The sequence below is a fragment of the Protobothrops mucrosquamatus genome, unplaced genomic scaffold, assembly GCF_001527695.2.
Source record: "Protobothrops mucrosquamatus isolate PMUCROS unplaced genomic scaffold, P.Mucros_1.0 scaffold694, whole genome shotgun sequence".
In the NCBI taxonomy this organism is placed as follows: Eukaryota; Metazoa; Chordata; class Lepidosauria; order Squamata; family Viperidae; genus Protobothrops; species Protobothrops mucrosquamatus.
This window is the reverse complement of record NW_015386977.1, coordinates 140,355-165,716: the sequence shown is the minus strand read 5'-3', so window position 1 is coordinate 165,716 and position 25,362 is coordinate 140,355. Positions and strand designations below refer to the sequence as shown.

The 25,362-nt window shown below is 37.1% G+C and overlaps 1 protein-coding gene across 3 annotated transcripts in view; it reads left to right on the top strand.

Moving 5' to 3' along the window:
• Nucleotides 1–25,362, top strand: part of PDZRN3 (PDZ domain containing ring finger 3) — a 199,473-nt gene that overhangs the window by 159,815 nt on the left and 14,296 nt on the right. For all 3 annotated transcript variants that reach the window (XM_015818172.1, XM_015818171.1, XM_015818170.1), the window contains 2 exons: nt 11,476–11,723; nt 15,451–15,538. In XM_015818172.1, the coding sequence (XP_015673658.1) occupies nt 11,476–11,723; nt 15,451–15,538 (336 nt within the window). The remainder of the gene's footprint in view (nt 1–11,475; nt 11,724–15,450; nt 15,539–25,362) is intronic.

The window sequence follows — 25,362 nt, the reverse complement described above, 5'->3', positions numbered from 1 at the left end:
TCTAATCACCGTATGCTACTTGACCTTTTAAACTAATTGCACTTGGAGATTTTTCTGCATATAAAGTCTGGGTTCAACTACTGAATTATAGCAGGTATATTTGAGGTACATGGTCAATAATTCTTGAAGAATATTTTCTGTCTGCAAACCCCTAAGAAGTATTACAAAGTTAAGCAAAATTTAGTGCTGCTGAATTCCACCACATCTGAATTCCTGTATTTTATTATAGAACCTTCAGTGAAAAAGCAATTGCCTACTCTAGTGTTATTAATTTATCCTTTTCTTGTTATGAAATCAGTCAGACAGCAAACACAATTCTTAAGAAACAGATAAAGACCAAATCTTTCTTCCACCTACACATGTTGTTTCAATTTTAAACATTTTTGTGGCTATTCACTATTCCTACAGTACTAGTTCAATTTCTGCAAACTATTTCTACAATATAATATAATTCAAAGATTGATCAGGCCAGAGTGGACTGAAGGTGAAGCATTAACTTTAAAAATATGTGTCCAGTTGCTTCACAATCACATATTAAAAGGGCAACCAATGTGGTATTGTCAGTCTTACCAGGTAGACCAGAAAGGAAACAAGACCATATGAGATAATTCTATTTTATTGTTAAGTTAAAACAGATTCTTGAAAGATTGAAGTATAATTCTCTACTATCACCTTTATAGCCCTATAACTTAGGGAAGATGGCTAAGGGTCTTAGCCCTACTCCACCTATTGTGCAATTGTGAGCTATGCTCCCTCTAATATGACTGCCCCCTAGACAGCGTCTCTTCGCCCAGGCTCCCAAAATCTCTCCCCTATATCAGAGGTCTCCAATTTTGGCACCTTTAGGACTTGTGGACTTCAACTCCCAAAATTCTTCAGCTAGACATGTTGGCTAAGAAATTCTGGGAGTTGAAGTCCACACATCTTAAAGTTGCCAAGGTTAGAGTCCTCTGTCATAATACCATTCTGAATATAGTGGTTAAGTTTTTGGATTACAGTTGGAATTGCAATCCAACAATTGGTTCCTTTAGCTAAAAGGAAAGACAGAATATGAACAGAACAAACTGGAACAGATGCTTTCCAATACCGATAGTCCTCGACTTACGACCGTTCGTTTAACAACAATTCTAAGTTATGATAGCCTCAGAAAAAGTGACCTGTGACCTGTATTTTCACTTATGATTGTTGCACAGACCCCTGGTCGCATGATTGCAATTTGGGCACAGCATCAAGTGGTATATGAAGCTGGATTTGTTTTAACAGCCACAAGATTCTCTTAACAACTGGCAGAAAACTTGTAAATTCAGGTCCAACTCAACATACAATTGCAACAATTTACAATGGCAATTCCAGTCCCAATTACGATTATAAATCAAGGATTACCTCTAAACCCCTCTGAGGATGAAGTACAGAATAACAGATCCCTCTCTTATCCTTTGCATTTTCTTTGATCTGAACTCATAGAGAAACTTAAAATATATTATACAGTATATGTTGCTTTGGAATGAAACTCCTTTTGCTTGCATTCACATTGGTCCTCACAGTAAAAAATTCTAAGGAGCTGAATTCATTGTCATCTCACGCATACAATGAACTTCACAATACAAGGGCTTCCCATACATCCATGCATCCTTATTCATCTTTATGACTAGGCCTAGCTATTTCAAAAAGTTCTTTTAAACTAGGTGGAATCCCATATATAGGGTGCAAATAACAATAATAATATTTGCCATTTTTCACTATTGCTCCCCAAGATTTGTCCTGCCCCTCTTTAAATAAGACCTTAAAATCTGGGTCTATCCCCAAACCTTGAATCAGAGTGTGGCGTGGTGTTTTTATCTTTTGAAAAGTTGTTGGGTTTTTTTCTGGACGTCTGTTTTTTGGCAAATTCTTTTTGTTTTAAATTTTCTATTTTTGTATGGTATTTTGTAAGTTGCTCAGAAATTTCATAAATAAATAAATCTTTATGTGTCATGCAAATGATAAGCTGTTTGTTAAAAAAAAATAACCTATCAAATTATTATAGGTCTGAACATGATTTTCCAGTCATTCTCTCTCAGCTCTAGCTCACTGGGCTGCTGTTGTGGGTAAAATAGGAGGAGAAAGGTGTGTTGGATATATTTGCCACCTTGGATTATTTGTAAAAATAATAAATAATACAAATAAATAAATTAAATCTTCTTTACCGTCTGTGATCGTATTAATTGGATTCCTTGGGCAAGATAGACATCTCATAATACTGTACCTCATTATTCACTGATAGTGTGCACAGGTTTCTTGCTGGTAAGATATGGTGCAAGATGTCAATGGTTCTGACATTAATATAAATCTAAATAACTCCCAAGAAAGCAGTAAGATTGTGCTTGATTCACATGACTGATTTTATTTCCATACCTTGAATGACAGTTTCAGTCATGCCAAATATTCCCATGTGATAAATCTAATATGCTTTTAGTATGTCAGACATCCAACACGCTCTTGTCAAAGGGAAAAGAGAATAAAAGCTTCCATAATACCGAGTTCCATTGATAACACACTGTGAGAGAATTGAAAACAAGAAGGGACAAGGAAAAACAGAAACGGGCCAGTTTAAACTTAGATCCTTTTGCTACAATGAAGAAAAGTGATAATGTGAGAGAATGATGTGTATGTTTTTGAGCATTTTGAAGGTTAGCTGCTTGTGCAAATAGCAAGAATTGTCTTATTTCCAGTTGCTAAAACCCAGATATTTCAGATATTTCAAGGTTCCTTGTTATTCTACACATGCAGTTTTCCTCATAACTATAGCTCCCCCACCGCCAAGGTTCATGTGGCCTTCACTATAAATTAATCTTTTCCCATGAATATCCTCCAAAGTTGTTGGAAGCCACATGGCTGGGGAATTCTGGGAATTATAATCTCAGTATAGACAGTTAGAACAATTAACCAGTGGAACAACCTGCCTCCAGAAGCGGTGAATGCTCCAACACTGGAAGTTTTTAAGAAGAGACTGGACAGCCATTTGTCTGAAATGGTGTAGGGCAGTGGTTCTCAACCTGTGGGTCGGGACCCCATTTGGGGTCGATCAACCATTTCATGGGGGTCGCCAAGCAAGGCTGTCCGCCATTTTTTTTGTCCACCATTTTTTTTGTCCACCATTTTTCCCTCCTTTTCCAGCGGGTGCCTTACCTCCCTTGGGCTGGGCCAGCTGGTGGTTGGCCTGCTCCGTCTCTGCCGCTTGCCAGCTACGCCTCGGCTGGCACAGGGAGCAGAACCACGCATGCGCGGTGCTCCCGGGCAGGGAAAGTCCTCGACTTACGACCGGTTTAGTCCTCGACTTACGACCGGTTTAGTCCTCGACTTACGACTGGTTGGGGTCGCGGCATTAAAAAGGTTGAGAACCACTGGTGTAGGGTTTCCTGCCTGAGCAGGAGGTTGGACTCGATGACCTCCAAGGCCCCTTCCAACTTTATTATTATTGTTGTTGTTGTTGTTGTTGTAGTGAAGGGTACTCCAGCCTGGGAACTCAATGAATTCAGAGAAAGCACTTTGTGATACTCCACATCTAATCACTTACATGATTAATACATTTGTATGGCCATTATAAACAATTCCTTTGTGCTACATGGTTCCAAAATGAATATGGTTTAGTTTAATGAGTTGTAATAATAATGGTAGGTATTCCATGACTGACCCAAATAAAATTATGGTGAAACATCTTGTTCACTTACAGACATAAAAGTCATTTTATTAATTTTTCATTTGTGTTTAGTAATGTCATCGTTCCAGTACAGAGTATTCTTCTTGAATTCCAAGGCCCATCCATGTTGCAGATGCATCCATGTACCTGAAGTGAAGCCAAAGAAATGATGGCAATGCTATTTACTTAATCTATAAATGTCAATGACTTAACGGCAATTGAAAGCAAAAGCAAAACAAATTTAGTCAAAAAAGCTGTTGAAATGAGGACAAAATTCAGTGCAACAATTCTATTTATCTAATTTATCAAAAAGCTCTTCTCTGTTGAAATAAATCCTGAAAGCAAATTCTTCTCTAATCGAATAAGAACCAATCCCCAAAAAAATTAAAAATATCTATAGCAGAATTTTCCTGCAGGAAAGACTTGGCTAGAGAATACTTTCCATAATTTTCATTAACTTTAGACCAAGTAGTATTTAACTGTTTTTCTGCTAACAGTGATCTCAGGATGTTACACTCGATATAACATGGGTTGTTTCTGTATGCTTTAACTCTGATTGCTTTGTCACCCTAATTGCTTAGTCTTTTAAGGAAAAGATCACGACTAAACCTCAGGCATTAGCATTTCACATTTCATTTATGGTAAATAATAAAACTTTGGACACAATCAGCATTTCTTCCACTAACTGAATTGGGCTTAATTTTACAGCAGTACCAATAGTAATGTGCTCAACTGAGTGAGTTAATGACATTTAATTTTGAGCGGAACAAAATTGAGCATTCCTTTGTCTTATATTTTTGCAAATGCAGCCAACACCAATGATTTTACCCAGAGAGTGTAGAAAAACAGAAATACGTTAATTCCCGAGTTGGCTGCACATTCTGGATTAGAAGTGCCCAGTTTAGATCACTCTGGGAGTCCCTTTTACATTTCTGTTAATCCAGGAGGGCTAATGCCTCAGCTGACCCAGATATCTCTTTTTATTAATTTCTTACTTTTTCTCAATTTTCATTCTCTTTTTTGCCATAGCACAACATTTTCTGCACATATTTTTTCTACATCTCTCATATACATTCATCCTTCCTCTCGTGCACCTTTTTTCTCATCCCTCAGCTTCATTCCCCCATTTTTCTTCTCTCTTTCCAAATCTACCTGAACCTGCCTTTTATATGCCTCATTACTCCTTTACTCCTTTCATTTCTCCTTCCGTTTTTCTTTATTCTGTTTATGTACTATACATAGTAAGCAATTACATGAATATGTGGCAGAGAGACAGTGTAATATAGTTACTGTGCTTGGTATATGGTTAAGATGCTAAAATAGGAATTATACGATTTATCTTCTATTTCTCCCTGAGGTAGTTGGGTAACCTTGACTGGTCATTCCCTCCTAGCCTTTTTTTTTTTTTTTTTTTTTAAAGCAGGTTGTGTGATTTAAAAAAAACATCTTTTGTCCCATGAATGCATTGACAGCATTACCATATAAAGTAGAGGATGGCAGTGCAAAAACAGGCAGGAGCTGGAACCATGCAAGAACAATAAAAACAAAAAGAGAATACAGATGAGCCTCAATTTATGACCACAAGTGAGACCAGAATTTGTGTTGCTAAGTGAAGTGCTTCTGATTTTATTTTTTTTACCTTTTTACCACAGTTGTTAAGCAAATCGGTGTGGTGTTAAGTAAATCATGCAGCCAGTAAGCAAATCCAGTTTCTCCCGTTGACCTTACTTGTTAGAAGCTGAGTGGGGATGTGATCATGTGACAGCTAGAGATCAGCTATGGGCCTGCTCCTTCTGAGGGAGTATAACCCAGTTCAGAGTAAATTCCACCTCATTCCTCAAGTTCGGTTTTTTCCCAGGCCAGTGGTACTTTGGTCTTCTCGGGAAACCATTAATTTCAGCTTTTTCTCTCTCATTCAGTTTATTATTAAAATTAAGCAACATTCAGCCATACTGATGATTTTGTTGGGGTTAGAGCAGATTCTAGTTTAAATACTATTGCCACAAGTTATACTTAATGATCACCTCTGCAAATCTGCTTGGGTATTGATGTTCACAACTTACTCGATCTTACACAGTAACATCCAATCTCCCCTTTATTTCTCTTCCCTGACTGCCCAACAAGTTACCTTTTTCACATTTTTCTCCTCTTCCTGGCGTTTCTCATAGTGGAGATAAATAGGAGAAATAGACATGGCCATAGCAAAGGCACTCGTCTTTAGAGCTCTGAATTACTTTCCTCACAGCTTCATGCAGCTATTTGAAAAAGCACAGAGCCATGACAGAACCCAGAAATGCCAGGGGAGGTGACCGGGGTTGAATAATACTTTCCTAGCGCCATCCTCTGTGCACAATCTACACAGAAGCAATGCAAAATAATCCTGCCGGATGATCTAGATTAGGATACTTTGGCTGACAGCATCAAAAACCACTAGGAGAGAGTGTGTCTCCATTAGTGCCAGGAAAACAGAATCCTAATAGAAATTGGTCCCGAAAACATTTGAAATTGACTTATACAGTAGCTTGAAAGATGATTTGAATCAGCAGAAGGTTTTTAAAATATTTTTATACATTGTCTCTTAAAGGCACATAGAAGTGTATCCTATCTCAAGAAGGCTTTGGTTGTCCCCCAACCCCAACCATGGGATTAGTCCCTGGCTAATTTAATGAACCAGGAAAGGCAGAATGACAGAGTTGGATGGGACTTTGGAGGTCTTCCAGTCCAACCCACTGCTGAGGCAGGAAACACTATACCCTATATATAAAACCCTATAACCCTGTATATAAGCGTTGAAGGAATGAGCAGTGGCCTTCATTTCTCCATAGACCCATCTACATCTTTGAGATCTATTCCTATTAGTATTTCTATAAACCTGACAGGTCGTAATAAGGTTGTTTCCCAATGAATTGTCCCCAGATTGGTGTTCAAGGTGAAGCAAATCATGAATGAAGGCACATAAAGGTGTCCCAGGAGAATGTTATAGGATCCAATCTGGGTCGATCACTGGGACCAAAGGTTTTTTGTCTTCCGAGCTTTTGCACTCATGCTGGCAACTTCTCTGTAGAAATCAGAAGAAATCAGTCTTTCAGATCCAGAGTACAATATCTTAATAAAGATGGTATTGTCTGTAAAATACAACATTACTACTCTTTAGGACCTTTTTGTTGCATCCATGGGCACAGAGTAAGATCTCAAATGGGCCTGAAAAAAACAACAAATTACTTGCCACGTTATTTCCTCCATTTGCACTTTAGCTCTCTGTTTCAACTCTCTAAGCCAAGGAAATGAATAGAATAGAATAGAATAGAATAGAATAGAATAGAATAGAATAGAATAGAATAGAATAGAATAGAATAGACAGAGTCGGAAGGGACCTTGGAGGTCTTCTAGTCCAACCCCCTGCTTAGGCTCTGATTGAGCTGTTAGAGTTATGCTGCTTAGTAATTGAGTAACCCATATTCAAATCATGCTGATTTGGAGATTTTATAGCCACTGTCTTTTGATCTACATCAAAAGGCAGTCCTAAAGAAAATACTAGACTATAAATCCATGCATGTGATCATTAACTCCTTGGAGAAAAGGGATAAAGATTAGTAGAACAAATTAATGAGCGTTCATAATAGCAAAATGAGGATTGCAACTGAATCCACTTGAGAGGCACCTGAAACTAATCATACTGTAGTGTGTATCAAAACATTACTTGCATTTTCAGATATGTTTCCAAGCACATGTTTGTAATATTCACACTATACAAAAATAAATACTCCAGCTGCAGAAAGCAACTGAATATCTCACTGGAAAGGAAATATGCATGGCTTTATGGTCAACATAGTATGAAGAGTATCACATGGAGAATGTGATCATTGTACTTTAAGCTGCAGAAAAGCAGCCATTTTGCAACAGCAACAACAATAAAATGTGATGCCATAAAGACAAACAGATTTATTGAGGCCGAAGTTTTGTGAAAGCACAACACTACAAAGGCATATGCTACAATAAATCTGTTAGCCTTTATGTTGCCATAAGATGCTTTGTTCTTCGGCTGTAATTTAGAGCTCACAATTCATAAAAGTACTTATATATTATATTTGTATCCTGCCCTGCTTCCAAGGATCAGAGCTGCATTTTAATTGTACAGGAACTCTGGAGGCTACATTTATTGTGTTCAACACTGTCCTGTTTTGGTCTGCCAAAGTTCACAGGCAGGTCAGAAATGTTCAACTTGAAAGCAGTCTAGGACAAGTGAACCCAGATGGTCAGGATAAAATGAAGAAGGCTGGGAATGGCATTTTCAGGAATATGAATTGAGCTCTAGACAGATTATATGTATCTTGAACTCTTCTCATTTCCTGGAAGAGGTGAAGAGTCTTAAAGCAAGGGTGGTAAAGTCTGGCATTCTGTCTTCGTTTCAGAGTAAGCTCTAATTAGTTTGCTGGGATACATTAAGACCCTCTCAAATCAGGACAAATGGTCCCCAAGGTTCTTGTTTCTGATGAAAGATAATATGAAACATTTCTGTTTACAAACTGTAGTAGTACTTTATGAGATACTGACTAGAAACTAAGTGACTTTATCCCATTTCCATATTTGTGGCACCTTCTCTATCTATGTTCTCCTTCAGAATTCTGTATGTGTGTGTGTGTGAGAGAGAGAGAGAGAGAGAGAGAGAGAGAGGGGAGAGAGAGAAGGGAGATTATTTATTCAATGACTGTTTCATTTGCCAGCCCAGCAGCATCCCTTTCTCCCTTCTATGAAAACCTTTTCCTGTGGAAAACTAATATCCTATTTTCAGGTTCTTCCCATTAGCTGATTAAAACAATGTGTTGTCTGGATGGCCTTTGTGTCTCCTTAATGGATCGACAGAGACACATGATTTCCTGTACCATGTTGCAGCCCCCTCCAAAGACCTGAATTGCAGCAGGCAATTTTGCCAAAATGGGAACAAAAGATGTGCACGCTGGCTTTCCCCAAGCTGGTGCTCTCCCAGAAAACCACGCTGGCTGGTAAATGTTGGGATCTGACCAATTCCACTCATGTAGGATATATCAGGCCAGGGAAGCAAAATTATCAGAGTTGCAAACCCAACCTATCTGAAGGGTTTCAGACTGTAGGAGAGCAGTTCTGGGAATAGCACATCCTACATCACCAAATCATACCTGTTAAATTTAATCAATCTCTTATCAGTAATGTTTATAATATTTAATACGATATACAATCATTATTATTTTAGATAATAAGAATTTCCATGTACACTACATATTGCAAGTCATTCCCTCAGTAACTGATGCTGGCACTGCAACAATGCAAAACCTGTTACAAAACCTGCTATACATTATCATGCTCTTTCAGAGTATTTAGGTGTAAATAAGCCTTTTGGACAGTCAAGCATCTTTAGCCTGCAAAAAAGATAAATCTTGGATGAATAAAACTGGTTTATATGGTATTGTTGAATTCAGTGGTGGGATTCAAATATGTGAACAACCGGTTCTCTGTGTGGATGCCGCTTCCGGAAGTCCATTCTGGGCGTGGGCAACAAAAAAGTAGCTACCAGTTCTGCCGAAGTGGTGCAAACTGGCTGAATCCCACCACTGGTTGAATTGAAAGATATTTGCACCATCATGTACTGCTTTGCCAAGGCATAGGTGAATGCAATGATATATTAAGATATACTCAGCGTACATGTAAGGTTATACTTTCACAGTGGGTATAAAGAGTCAGCAGAAGATCCAAAATCAAATGCATTGTAGTTTGAAGTCACTATGCTGCACCCGAGACTTAAATCCAGCCCCCCATGAATTCCGTTGACTCTTATCTAGTACCAATTTGAATTTGCCTTGGCAGTTAGTAGATCATATTCTGGTGTATAAGTAGCATGAAAAGGAGTATTTTTGAACTCTATTCCTGCTCCTGGTTTCTTGTGCCTGAGAAATAGGCTCCTTTCTGATTGGTAAAATCATAGGATAGCTTTAGAAATAGGCACTGTGACATTTGCCCCATTTGAAAAAAAAAGAATTCCAGGACAAAGAAGCAGGGTACTGCACTCTAAGATGTTTATAGGTCATACCTGCTCAGTTTGAGTCCCATTTATTTGTCATTTGTGAGTTTTATGATAACACTAAAACTTTGGTTTTCTGAGAGTGTATTGATAGCTTTTGTTCTGTACAGAATAAAGCTAGTGCTCTAAGTGCTTTTCTGGTTCCCATCTGTGAAATAGACAGTAATAACTACATTGTTTGGCATACTGTAATGCTGAAATTGCACAATCACCTAAAATAAATGGATGATGGGCTGAAATAGCAAGTGCTTGGATTATGGATTTAAATATAGATTAAAAAATAGGAACTAATATGTAATCTTGTCTTACACCTTTATAAGTTGGGACTGCATTCGATAAACATCCCCAAGGAATACATCTAATTCTCAGGGAGAGTAGAGCCACATTTGAAAATATTCCCAATATCCCAAAGGTGCTTTTCCAAAAGGCAGCTTGACTTAGTTGGATATTTTTCCTTTGAAAACTTTTTGCTTCTCATCCAAAAAGCTACTTTAGTTCTAACTGAATAGTGGGAATGTTTATAGTTACCTTACCATTCATTTAGAACTGAAGAAGCTCCTTGGATGAGAAATAAAATGTTTTAAGGCGGGAAAAAAAACAAGAAAGCACAGTTGCCTTTTGGAGAAGCACCTTTGGGACAACCATGGCTGGATGATTGAGAATCTCTATAGACAATTCCTAGTATAAGCACTGGAACATTAAGAGAAAAAAAATGTAACGTAGAACATCCTTAACAGCCTTAAGTCCCCTTTTGAAATGATGGGAAAAAGCAAGCAGAGTCATACATGATATTTGACAGGCATGGCCTCCAGTAGACGATGCACCAGATGTTCATGCAGCTTAGTTCTTTCAGCTGAGTATCTCTAAAGTGCATTTTCACTATGAATTAACAGGAGTAGGTGTCATAACAAAATGCTTTTTCATCTCAAAGAGGCTTGAGATAGAAATGGCATAATGTTTTGACAAGTAACCAAAACAATAACCAAAGGAATATTTAAAAAGAAAAAAAATGTAACCCAACGATTTTGAATAGGCTTCTTAAATAGTTTAAGATTCTCTCCAAACAGATGTCTTGCAGGTTTGCTGAATTCTGAGCCAGGAGAAAAGCAGTTGCAGCCCCATCATGACTGTGAATATCAGGATTTTTTCTAAAATAGAAGTCTAGACTATGTATGCCTTAATTATTTTCTGTTCCACAAACATAGGGATGACTAATATTATAATTGACAGGTTAGTTGATCAGCTACAGAAATAACTTTCCATGGCAATTTTAAAATCAAGCTGGCAGTTCCAAGGTTATTATCTGTTATTTATGACTGAATACAGCTACTTTACCTTTTAATATTGCATTCTTCTTGTGCCATAAACAAAGCAATTTAAACATGTTCACCTCTGACAGTGTGGACAACAGTGCAAGAGATGCTTTAATTCGTCCCTTCAATATTTGCATGGGTGCTGTTGAAAAGGAAACTGACTTAGACATTTTACAAGTTGCCAGCAGAAAAAAAGAAAAAATTCCTCATCAACACCAGCCTTGTGGCATAAGGTTTAGCCCAGTTATCATTATTGCACATCACATGGGTGTAGAAGGGCCCCAAAATCAAAGTTTGTCCATTAGAGATGTATTTATTTTTACAAGGATGGGAAGATAGGAGAGGACATTTACTTCACAAATAGTTTCTGTGAAAGGAAAGCCATGTCTTTACTTGCTTTTTTCTGGTTTTGTTGTCTCCCTTCATAGGTAAATGGAAAAGATTTGTCCAAGGCAACTCACGATCAAGCAGTAGAAGCCTTTAAAACAGCTAAAGATCCCATTGTAGTGCAAGTCCTGAGAAGAATGCCACGCACCAAAATCTTCAATCCTTCTCATGAGTGTCTCTTGGTAGATATAGGCACTCAGACCGAGATTACCTTTGAACATATCATGGCTCTAACCAAAATGGGCTCACCTACCCCACCAGTCCTGGATCCATACCTCTTACCTGAAGAGTAAGTACTGTGTTCTGTAATGCTGGAATTTCAGTTAATGCTATGGGTGCCATTACATCAGGGCTCCCCAACCCCCAGTCCACAGACCAGTACCGGGCCACGGCATGCCAACAACCGGTCCGCACAAACAAGCAAAGCCCCATCCACGTAATGCAATCAGCACACAAAACCACACTCCCTCCAGTCCTCGGAAAAACCTCTCTCCACGGAACCAGTCCCTGGTGCCCAAAACATTGGGGACCTCTTCATTGCACACCAAAAATAATTTAATTACATAGAAGGGCTCAGTTTCAAACATTGGTGTTCTCAACAGCTGAAATGCTAACATCGAATGCTGTGATCCCAGAATTCAGCCTCCTCTAACTGAGCAATCTTGTTTTTGTATGTTACAAATGGGCAATATGTAAGCCATAGATCAACTTACATGTTAAAAGCAATTTCAGATTGCATCTGATGAAATTCAGCAACATGATTTCCCATTCAAAACACACAGACACACCCAAAAGAGTGAAAAATATGAGTTTACCTATTAGGCTATTTTACCCTTTAAATCTGCACTCTTCATAAACAAAAACCCTGAATCCTTATGACATCACACCCACTAGGCATGTTAGTGCATTCCTCTGCAAATTTGGGACCCGTCCATTCGGCTTACTAGATGGAAAGAAAGAATCACATTTCTTCATCTGCTTAAATCCTTCAGTTTGGCAATCCAGGTCAGTTATCTGGATATCTAAACTCCAAGCCACAGTCTGCCCAGTAGCAAGCCAATTAAAAATAATATAGTATGTCATACATTCGTATTAGTATTACTTCATACTAATACGCAGTATTACATATTGCCAAGACCTATAAATGAGAGACAATAATTCTCTGAATAACAATTTAGAATGTCTCAAGTGTAAATATTTCTGCCATTTTTCCATTAAGCCAACATAACTACAAAAACCATAGGAATGAATGTTGAGTTATCAAGTAATACATTTGTGTGTGAACAAATTTGTTCTTGAACATGTCCTTATTTCAGATGAGGATTTCTAAAGAGCTATTTCTGTGAAATCTTCAGGGAGAAACTATATAGAAGCATTTATATAAAATATTTCTCCTTTAGTGTGTTCACAATATATATATGTATATGGAATAGAAATTATTTTAATAAAAATGTAATCATTCATATATATGTGTGTGTGTGTGTATGTATATGTATGTATGTATGTATATATGTATGTATTTTTATTAAAATAATTATTAAAATCATTTCTATTCCAAATAATCATTTTTCACCATAACACTCAATGAAATTAGGAATGGTCAATTAGCTTATCATAAGCAATTGAACTTTTAAATGAAAGCAAAATCACAGCAACTCAGAAATAGCAGTAAAAGCATATAATTGAACCACCCAAATTAATTTAAAAGACTGAGTAATTAAAAGCCTCAACAAGATTTTCTTTGCTTGGCAATTGAAACTAGAATGAAAGAAGGGCAAACTAACCTTTTACTGGGTGCAGTTATTGAAAAAACAACACATTTCAGCAAAGAGACACCTTTTTTGGCCAATGTCCCAATAGAAACAAGCCCATATGAAAAAATATAATTCTGTGGATTTCCCAGGATTACTCTCGCACTACCAATTTGAAACTGCAATAATTCAGGCAATACTAGTTAACAATTTACCGCTTCATGAGTAGGAAACATCGTGCTGATTTTTTTAATGGAAAACATATTGCTGACCAAACCAGTATGCTCACCTAGCTGTGTTTCCATAAACATATCTAGAGTTTAATTACTACTAGCCCACGATGTGCAGAAACAATCTGGATGGCTACAGACACAGTGAACTGTATTTCTTTCCATCTAGTGGTCATTTCTGTAGTCAAGATGTGGCAGGCCTAATGGCTTTGTACCTAGACATAAGTAAAAAAAGTATAATTTATTTATAAAAATATTTAATTACCGCTAAAGGATTTACATGCATAAATAAACAAAACTAAGGAAATCACCATCTGTCTAATTGATAATTTAGCAAAAAAAAATTGTATTCACTACTAAATAAATAGATAAATAAATAAACTCTATCAAATATATACTGTAAATCACTCATATTTTAGGTGGGGAATGATGGCCCTTTTAGGACTTAACAGAATAACAGAGCTGGAAGGGACCTAGGAGGTCTTCTAGTCCAACCCCCTGCCCAGGCAGGAAATTCTATACCATTTCAAACAAATGGCTGCCAATCAATTCTTTAAAACTTCCAGTGTTGGAGCATTCATAACTTCTGGAGGCAGGTTGTTCCACTGGTTAATTGTTCTAACAGTCTGGAAATTTCTCCTTAGTTCTAGGTTGCTTCTCGCCTTGATTAGTTTCTGTCCATTGTTTCTTGTCCTGCCTTCAGGTGCTTTGGAGAATAGCTTGACTCCCTCTTCTTTGTGGCAACCCCTGAGATATTGGAACACTGCTATCATGTCACCCTCCCTAGTCCTTCTCTTCATTAAACTAGACATGCTGGCTCAGGAACTCTGGGAGTTAAAATCCACAAGTCACAAAGGGACCATCTTTCCCCACCTATAATAATAATAATAATAATAATAATAATAATAATAATAATAATAATAATAATAATAATAATAATAATAATAATAATAATAATAATAATAATAATAATAATAATAATAATAATAATAATAATAAAAGTTGGAAGGGACCTTGGAGGTCATCATTCCATCATGATCTTCTTCCTTGGGTGGAGTTTAGGAAGGCTGGAATATTATTTATTTACTTATTTAGAAGATTTATAAAGCCACCTACTTGCCCACAGTGACTCTAGCAACACAATTAAAAAGAGAAAACTTTTCAGCAGCCCTTTCAATATCACCGCAAGCATAAAAAGTCTTCCAAGTATTTTCTTCTTCTGTGAAAAAAAACAATCCAATGTCTTTTTTTTAATCATACCAAATGATAGATAGAAATGATCACAGTTTTTTCCTATGGTTTCAGTTCAGTTACTCCCTTTTGACTCAATGATCTTTTCAATGGAAGGTGAGCCTGCTGCTGAACAGTCACCACACAATTTCCCGTTGATATTTTTTTTTTCAAAAATACAACAACAGCTATGTGAAGACAGAAATTGGCATACTGCATCTTACAGACTAAACCTCTCAGGACAGATGCACAGATGGAAAAGAAGGAGCAAAAATCCATCTTTTTCAGTGAAATCATTAATCACAGCACTACCCTCTCTATCTGTTGGCAGATTTTTTTTAAAAAACGGGGGGAAATGTGTCCCCAGTCATCCAAGGTTGCCTCCTCTGCAATACAATAGACGTGCTCCCTGTTCCTCTTTTCTCCCATCTTATCATTTACACAATACCTTTTCCCAAGCTTTACCTCCCCTAAAGTTGTATCTTGCCTGATTGTGAACTGGCACTGTTAACTGGTAGTCTGTTCAAGACTATTGTGGAATAAATGTTCTTTTGTCTAGTGGCAGCAAACCACACCTGGAGGGGCCATTATATTAAGGAGGCAAGACAGCTTTCATATTTGGTTGCTTTTAGGGGATGGGCCATTGTTTAATGTGCTAACAACCTCAGTGCCATTGATCACAGGCAATGCATCAGTCTGGATGCATGCCTGACATATTAGTGATGATCTGTCATGTGACTGGGGGAGGATTAATATGCTAATTAGGATCGGGAGAGATAACCTAAACTGTGCTTTATTTTCCCAGGCATTCATCAGGGCATGAATACTATGACCCTAATGTTTACATTGGAGGCATTCATCAAGACATGGACAGAGAGGACCTAGAATTAGAGGTATGAGTAATAACTTGAAGCAGTCATTTAATATACAAAGGTTTTAATATATTTTCGCGTGCTACCACCATTACCGCTGCAATCAAATTAGGCATTACATTATCCCAGCTTATTGGAAATATGCTTCTAAATAATCTATTTTGTTCAGCAGTTTGCACTACAAAGAATAGGAAATTAGTCTCATTTGCTTTGATATTTGGTTAATTAAATATTACATAATTAAAGGGTAAGAAGCCACGTTTTCAGCTGGTTTATAAGCACAGATTTCTCGCTATGTATTTCAGATAAAAAAGACTGGTAATCAAATTTGGAAGCTGGAGCATTCATTTATAATGTTTCTGTGAATATATGGATTTTCACTTGGAAATTTAGTCCTACAGCATAGCCCTCCTCATTTTTGTGAGGAAATGAAGAAAGTAAAGGAGTTGACCTTGATGAAAATATGTAAGGACTATTATCTAAGCAAACAGGGTTGAAACATTTTTAAGCCTGGGAAACAAGATAATCATTCAAAGTGGGTCAGTGTCAGCCTTGTGAGCTAGTCTAGAGAAGAAACACATCTAAAAATACTAGCTCTAACTTGTAAGGTTACATTAACACAAACCTGAAAGCCTAAAAGTACAAGTTCCCCCCCTCCTCCTTCTCAGTCCAAAAAACTATGGAGGGTCGCTTTTGAGACATTGGCCACATCCCCATTGCTTTGGCAGGCTACACTGCCTCTCATCTAATCATTGTTTAGTCTGTGGATCTTTCTTCCATCTCCCAACATCATGCTCAACAATAATAGCATTGCACTCAGACACCACCCTGATTCACTGCAGTATGTGGGAAGGAAAGAAGTAGAGCACAATCAATCAGACTTTCAAGATCTTGTTACAGCCAATCTCAATAAAAGTAGTTCTAGCTTTCCTGTAGAGTTCATTTCTTGGTCTGATCTACTTAGTGGTGTTGAAAAGGGAAAGGAAAATGATAATGTCAATTCACTGATTGGCATTATGGGAGAACTGGTAGTCTTGTTTTAATTGGCCATTCCCCATTATTCAAGAAAGAGGGCAATGCAAGGAAAGCTCACCTCAGAAAATTCTGAAATAAATACATAGCTTCCTCTTCCAAACTACTGCTTTGGTCACCACGATGTAAAAAAGATGTTGAGACTCTAGAAAAAGTACAGAGAAGAGCAACAGAGATGTTTAGGGGACTGGAGGCTAAAACATATAAGGAACAGTTGCTGGAATTGGGTATGCCTAGTTTAATGAAGAGAAGGACTGGGAGTGACATGATAGCAGTGTTCCAATATCTCAGGGGCTGCCACAAAGAAGAGGGAGTCAAGCTATTCTCCAAAGCACCTGAAGGCAGGACAAGAAGCATGGATGGAAACTAATCAAGGAGAGAACTACCCTAGAACTAAGGAGAAATTTCCTGACAGAACAATTAACCAGTGGAACAACCTGCCTCCAGAAACTGTGAATGCTCCAACACTGGAGGTTTTTAAGAAGAGACTGGACAGCCATTTGTCTGAAATGGTATAGGGTTTCCTGCCTGAGCAGGGGGTTGGACTAGATGATCTCCAAGATCCCTTCCAACTTTTTATTATTATTATTATTATTATTATTATTATTATTATTATTATTATTATTACTACTACTACTACTACTACTACTACTACTACTACTACTACTACTACCACCTCCTGTCAGAGAAATAGGGGTAACATGATAGCATTTGAGACGCTGCCACAAAGAAGAGGGGGTCAAACTATTCTCTAAATCACCAGAGGGCAAGACAAGAAACAATGGTTGGAAACTGACCAAAGAGAGAAGCAACCTGGAATTAAGGAGAAACTTCCTAACAGTTAGGACAATTAACCAGTGGAACAGCTTGCCTTCAGAAATCGTGGGCGCTCCATCACTGGAGGTTTTTAAGAAGAGACTGGACAGTCACTTGCATGAAATAGCATAGGTTCTCCTGCTCAAGCAGGGTTCTGGACTAGAAGATCTCCAAGGTACCTTCCAGCTCTATTCTGTTCTGTTCTATTCTATTCTATTGAATAGATTTATTACCTAGCTCCAAACTGACAAAAACCAGGGATCTTCTTTATATACAGAAACAGTTGATCTTCAATAAGATCCAATATCAGCACTGTAATTTGATCACTGTGATATGAAATGTGTCATTATTTTAATCCTGCTTAGCAATTGGGCCTCTAATATCAAAGATGATCACCTTTCAGGCATATAAAATGCCCCTATGATCTATGAACATTGCATAATTCCCTCATGTCTCAACCTGGTGCCTTCTAGAGACATGAGGCCAGCAATTTCCGGAACACTTTGATGAAAACTCTTTAATTTCACAACATATAGACTCAACCATAGTTTCAAATGGGAAACTGTGAGCACCCTAGAGCAAGCCAAGTCCAAAAATGTCAGAGAATTCCTGGAGGCTTGGCAGTCAGATAAATTGGCCCTTAACAGGAACATAGAGGTAAATAACATCTACAAAACACTCAAAAAAGACAATCAAAAAGCTCAAAAGGAAACAAACAGACCTGAAACACATCCTCAACAACAATCAACACCCCTGTGAGGAGAGATTAACACCAAGATCAGCACTAGACTAACAATCAAGAAGTAAACAATTCCCCAATTAAGAACTACCAATGCAGACAAACGAGCTAATCAGCAGCCTAATCAAGGAACCAAGAACACTCCCACCAACACTGACAGGGCACACCACTACTAGAGCAAAGCCACTCATTTGTAGCACTTCATTCTAGTTTGGTAATGAAATGTCTGCAAGAAAACAAACAAACTTTGAATTGCTCTTCTGCAAGAAAACCACCAAGCTCAGAGAGCACCAAGGACCCCACAGATGAACCTTGAGCTACAAATATTCTCTTCTACCAGTAGCAGAACACTTTGCTTTCCTCTGCTTTCTGTAACCAGCAGCTCTATTCAGGCATTCTCCAGCTATACTTAAGATTTCCAGATCTAGCAACAAATTGCTATTGCCATTATACAGCTGCAGAACAAGTGAAACAAACAGCTACTTTCACGGCTGGCCCTTTGACTAACACATTAATTAATTTAATTCAATTCTTAGCATTTGACTTCAGAAAAGTTCTTAAGTTTCTATTTTTTATATAAATAAAAAAGCTCTTTAATGCGAGCAGCAAAATATCAAGGATATGTGTACTGATTAAAGGGAGTTTCTCATTTAAAGAGAATCTTTCTAATCCCACAAGACCAAGATCAATTGAAATTTCGAGTCAGTGTGTTAAAAATGCTCAGGCAGTTCTAACCACATTGTTTGCTTATTGACTAATTTGTCTCAAATAGACCACCGGGCCGCCACTTGCTTCATCGACTTAAGCAGGAATGTTGAAAAGAATGTAAAATATCAAACCAAACCACCTGGGTTCATTGCTCTATAAAACACCCTCTGACTTCCAGTCCATCATCTGGGCTTTTATGGCCTTCCTAATTCACAATTAATGACTTAACAGATATTGTCAACAAGTCCCCTGTGTAAATGACTATCGCTCCTGCTAGAATGCAGTGAAATGCACTAGAATTGTCTACCAATCTGTACAAGCTGATAGCAGTCACAAGTATTGAGTAGCTGCCAAGAACTGTCCACTAAAGACAACAGAAGCAATCACAGCTCTGGATTGAAAACTGGAAGTCTAAAGTTGCTGGGTATTCAGCAAGATATTTTATCACTGCTCTCAAAAAGTAAAAATTAAGGTTTTAAAAAAATGCAAGCACAAATGGCACTATGACAATATGCATTGAGGTCTCTTATTTTGAAACTTCATTCAAAAATGACCAAGGCCAGAAAAATTATAAACAGTAGTACTCATTTCTATGAAACTTAGCATGACTGCACATTAGTTGGGAAGTATTAAAATACCTGGCAGCTTGTGATGGATTTGGGGAAACAAAGGCAGTAAGTAATGCTTAAGGATCATTTCAAGTCAGTTTTGATAACTCGCTAAGATATACCATAATAGCAAATAGCAGCTTAACAAGGCTTGATCCTGCCTTACTGGAAACAAACCTTAGAACACGCACCTGTAGCTTCATCTGTAGAACATTATTCATTTAAAAAAAACAGTATTGGAGAAAAGAATACAATTAATTCACCATTGCCAGATCTTATTTATGATTGCTCAGAAATAACTTTTCTGTGAGATCTATTCCCTACCAATATATCTCAGATGATAACCCTCATTTGCATTCACGAAGAGTTGTATTTCCCTGGATGTTTTAAAGGCTTCTGAAATTACTTAAGGAAACACGAGTCAGACAACAAGGAGCTGACTTTGTGGGACTCTGGGTCACAAGGAGTTAGAAATTTAAGCCATTTCTTAAGTATTACCATCCATGCTTTCCTACTGTTGTTTGTATCTTCAGCTGCTGCTACAATTTTTGCTTATTATAAGCAAGATTCAAAATATTAACCAAGAGCAGAGAGTCAGGGAGATATTTGGTATTCTGGATCCGATCTGTGAGTATTTTGATTAAGACTGCCTAATTTTTATTCCATGTGTCTGAGTGAAAACTACAAATCATTTATTTTTTACTTCATTTCTATTGTTGTGGCCAAACATGGTATGATGCTCAATCCCAAGGCTGTAGAAAACCCCTGGTACCTTGGGTCTTGGTATGAGAGCTTGATCAGAGATATTAAATCTTCTAGTTACAGAGAATTCTCAAACTTCCATCATACCTCCCATTGCCCAGAAGGATTTCAATCTGTAAACTAGTAGCAATGTTACAGGATTAATTTCATGGAGCTGACTACATAGGCACTGTATTTGCTGCACATCTAACAGCTTCACAGAGATGTTTTCTAAAGTCAAGAATGTGCCCCTTGGGAATATAGATGAGTTAATCTGTTTAGATTAACACCTCCAGATGTATGTATCCATTATCATTCGTGTTTCAAATTTTTGCTGCAGAAAATACCACTATAAGCCCAGCAAGGGTATTATTTCTTCAGTTGTGAGGATCTTTATTAAAAGACTGCTAAATAACAAAAGATGCTTACAAATGAAAGGTAACTTCTAAGCTCAATACCTTACAACCCTATTCACTCATTTCATTTCCAGTACGAAATGATCCTTTGTGTCCTTTTCAAAAGAACAACTCTGTTTTATAAAGTTTAAAACTGGCCTTAACAAGGATAGTCTGAAATAAAGTTCAATACATTTCTGAGCACAAATTCCTCTTTCAGTAGACAGAAGATCATTCATTATTGTCTTTTATTTTGGAATTTTACTGTTATGAGCAGCTGTAGGCATAATAATCTTGTAAGACACTATTATATTCTTGTCTAACAATGAATAGTCCTCAAGATTCTTGCCATTAGCTTTCCTTATCAGTTACCAGTTGGCACAAAGTCAAAATAATTTTATGCAACTGTGTTCCATATTCAGGATTTTATATTTGTATGTTGTTGGTTTTATAACATATGAATAATCTATCTCTTATGTCAGTGGTCATCCCTGGTTCTTAAAATGTGCATCATCTTTAGAAAATACCAAATATACAAGAAAAAACATTCCTGGTAGTGTATATTTTCCAGTCATTCCAGTGAGCCTACAAAAGTTTCTCTTGTAGTCTAAAAATGCAGTCTTGGAATCTGTTTTATACAGTGTCATACCATTAATCTATGTTATTCTTTCTTGAATATGTTTTTTATAGATATTAGACTACCAATCAATCCCTTTATTCTCAGCTCGGAGCATTTCATACAAAAGTCTTTTCTAGGCTTTTTAGTGTGCAAAGGAGGATTTTTGGCTCAGAGCTAAATTCTTCATGTCAAAATATGCAATAGAATAAATCCTCCACTTTGTCATATCAAATTGTTTTGTTCACTTGATGGACGGTAACCATATGGCTCCATTAAAGGAATGAGATTTACCCTTTTCTTATCCTTGCTGCGGAGTTGGTGGGGGGACCCAAAGCCAAATATGATTTACATTTTTTCCCCTCATACTCCTCTGGATATTTATTTAATTCACTATCTGTATGGCTGCCAAATGTATGAATTGTAATACAGGGTAGCTAACAAGGATTAAAAGCATAGAACAGAAATAAAGAACAAATATAAAAACCCACAAAACCACAATATAATACGACTGAGCTTAAACTGCAATCATATCTGCATTCCAAAGTCATTATAAGTGGGCTCAAAATTTTAATGTTATTCTATTTCATTTTTACTCTCTGGGCTCTTTTTCAGGAAATAACTGGAAAATCTAGATGGTGTTTTGCTTAAAAGAAAAAGAATAACTTGCTTTATGTTAGTAGCATTGATAACCATCCACTCTTGAAGGTTTATGATTAGATTAAAACTTTTTTGAAATGCATGCAACTAGGAAACGGCTGTTATTCTTTCTTTGTACACCAAATTATCATATTTAGAGTAGCCTCAAATCCCTATTATTTCTGCTTCTAACTAGGGCTGAAGCAATTGTACTCAAGGGTAAATCTGCATATAATTATTCATAAAAACCAAGATATGAAACACCTGTTCAGAAGCTGTTCTCAAAGGGATTTTTTTTTCTTGTCTAAGCACTTTTTATCCAAGCACCACTTCTTCAGATACCTGTTTTAATATTATTTTGATGATTTACCCTCAGCATCGTCAGTCAAAAATGCATGCAGGAAATGAGGAAATGATATGTGCTAAACTTGCATCATGCTGAAAAGCACAAGTAATCAGCTGAGATATAGGAGTGTGAAAATATCCAAACCATTAACAACATTTGAATATGAATGTGATATTCCAGTTAACATAAATGGTACAAACCAAAGAATTGACAATTACGTTTTTAATGATAACCGTGTTGGTTTTGAACCTTTCCCTCTACCAAGCAACCACGAGTTTTTATATGAGTCCCATGTATATCACATAGACTTCCTTTCCTGAAAATTCTTTCCTGGAAAAAGCCTTCTCTAGACTTGATCTTACAGTGTTTGGATAGAAGCCCAGAGTCATTCTGATCGCTGCCTGCATGATTCCAACTTTGCATGTCCCCTGTTTTGTCCCCTCTCATCAATTTTTAACCTAAGGGTAGGTTAAACTGAGGAGAAAATGAACATTTCAAAAATAGTGTACGTACTTCATATATTTTCTCCCATCCAGAATGTTTGCATCAGGATTTCTGCACAAATCACATTGTACACAGCTTAGCTATACATTCCATTCTCGAGTACAGCTTTTCTTAATCTTTTTACTTCAGAGGAATCCTTGAAATGATTTCCAGATCTTGGGGAATCTCTGCATAAACATTGCAAAAATTATGAAAGCTTCGTAATACAGTTCATGTTTACCCTATGTAGTCCAGGTTTTACAATATTGATAACATCAGAAAAGTGGCAGGCTGGCAGCTGAGTTGTGGCACCTAAAAATTCACACCACTGTGAGTACTAGCCTTGCACGGCACGTGAATTTCAAAAAAATATATATATTGTTTTTCCCAATCATGATTTCTTGTGGAACCCCTAACAACACTTGATGAGAAAGGCTGCTGTGATATATCACAGTACATCATGCACATAAACAAATTGTACAGTCCTTGGAGCTCTCTGAACAGGTCTAGGAGAACTCGCCATGGCTAAGAGTTGGACTAATATGGAAGAAATAGTGAAATAGAATCAGTAAAGAAAGGATGCCAAAGGAGAGACGAAATGAAATGTGAACGACAAAAAATAAAATTATATTTCAATTATTTTAAATAATTAAATTTAATTGTTGAATTGTCCTGTGGTGAGTTGTTCCGCTGCAAGTTGGCCATGGCGAGTTGACCATGGTGAATTGACCATGGCAACAAGGCCATGGTGAGTTGCCATGGCGAGTTGTCTTATTCCGCTCTGAACATGGTTATTTCCAAGACGTTTCATTATTCAATTAGGTAGCATCTCCAGTGGATAGAAAGTGTTACCTAACTGAGTAATGACATGTCTACAAACAAGCAAAACTAAGTTCAGAGAGCACCAGGGACTCCACAGTTCAACCCCAAGCTACAAATATTCTCTCATATTGATTAAACATACACACAGAATAAATTATTTAGCAGTCTGTTACATTGGTTAGTTTAAATGGCTTTTTTTGTGTCTTATACCATTGTAGATGGTATATATAAGAAAATAAACCTTGAAGGGGAGGCATTCTATCTTTCCTTTAACATTAGTTAAATAAAGCCAGCTGTTACTGACTTGGTCTAGTGCAGGGGTGTTAAACTGCCAGCCCACGTGCCGGTTGCATCATACGCAGGCCGCGACCACCCCAGCTCCAGGAAAGGCAAAAAAAGTCACCGCTACGTCACGACACGTCACGTGACATGGCAAGTTTGACACTCGTGGTCTAGTGGTTAAGGCATCAGGCTAGAAACCAGGAGACTGTTAAAGGACTACCCATCTTAGGCATGAAAGTCACCTGGGTGACTTTGAGCCAATCATTCTCAGTGCAGCCTGTCTTCCTCTATTCTTATGGGGAACATAAGAAGAGGGAGGAATATTAGGTATATTCACCTTGAGTTACTTATAAGATAATAAAGACATTAAATAAATAAATAAATAAATAAATAAATAAATAAATAAATAAATACTTAATTTCTTTTTGTTGCATAACATCTAAAGTAGTGACCCAGAAACTGCATTTGACATTATTAAATCACCCTTATTGGACAGCATCCCTCAATCCCGTTGCTAAAAAAAATGGCAAAGCTTGAGCAATATGGAAAATTCTTCCATTATACTGATGTTCAACCTTTCTATAACAAAAGAAAGCATGCAGGGAGAACGAGGAGCCATTCACAATTGCACCTATTGATTGAAAATCATTTAAATACCACCTCAAATGTCACTGACATTTACTGCTCTGGTTTTTTTTTTAAGACAAATTACACATGTTGACAAGTAAATAACAAGAGGTTGCTTATCGTGGCAGCTGTCATCTCGACATGCCAATAAATTATTCATATCAGTGAGTTTTATTGTCTTTCCCCAGTGAATGACACGGCAGGTTGAAACGGAGAGATTCTTGGTTGGCAGACTATTACATTATTAGATCTTATAATGCATTAATACCAGGAAGGAAAATGAGCATTCTTGATCTGAACACTGTGGGTATGTTTTTCCCACATGTAGGAATGTGTAAATAGTTTTCGAGACCATTATCGTGCATCTGTGCGACTCCTCTTTTCATTTTTTGCTCTTTCAAATAATCCTCAAATAAATACGGCTTAATTGCACTTCTCAGCAGTAAGTTTATGAGTGGTGCATTAAGGATCTCTTAAAATCCTGTGTGATTTGATCTGATTTATTAATTTGTATGTTACCTGAAAAACAGGAAATGATAAAGGTCTGGAATGCCATGCATTTAGTGATCAGTGATATTAGGATATAGAAAACACAAAGTTTGAAACTCATGGGACTTCTGAATTCAATTCCACATGTACTTATCAAGTGCCCAGTTTCTACTGACAAAAAACAAAATTGCAGAAGACAAGAAATTTGGGAAATAAATTGGTATATATAATTACTGTATAAAATTGCAGCATTTAAATAAATGTTGAGTAGGTTAAAAACTATCCAATCAGAATGAAACCATGAGGTATATTTGAATAGAATAGGATTAAATGGGGCAAACAATTAAATTAACAAGGGTATAAAGAAATATTAACTCATAGAGTGGAAGTTATTCAAATGTTGAAAATGGAGAGTTGTATTCCCTGCCCTTGCATTCATTCATTCTCTCTCTCTCTCTCTCTCTCTCTCTCTCTCTCTCTCTCTCTCTCTCTCTCTCTCTCT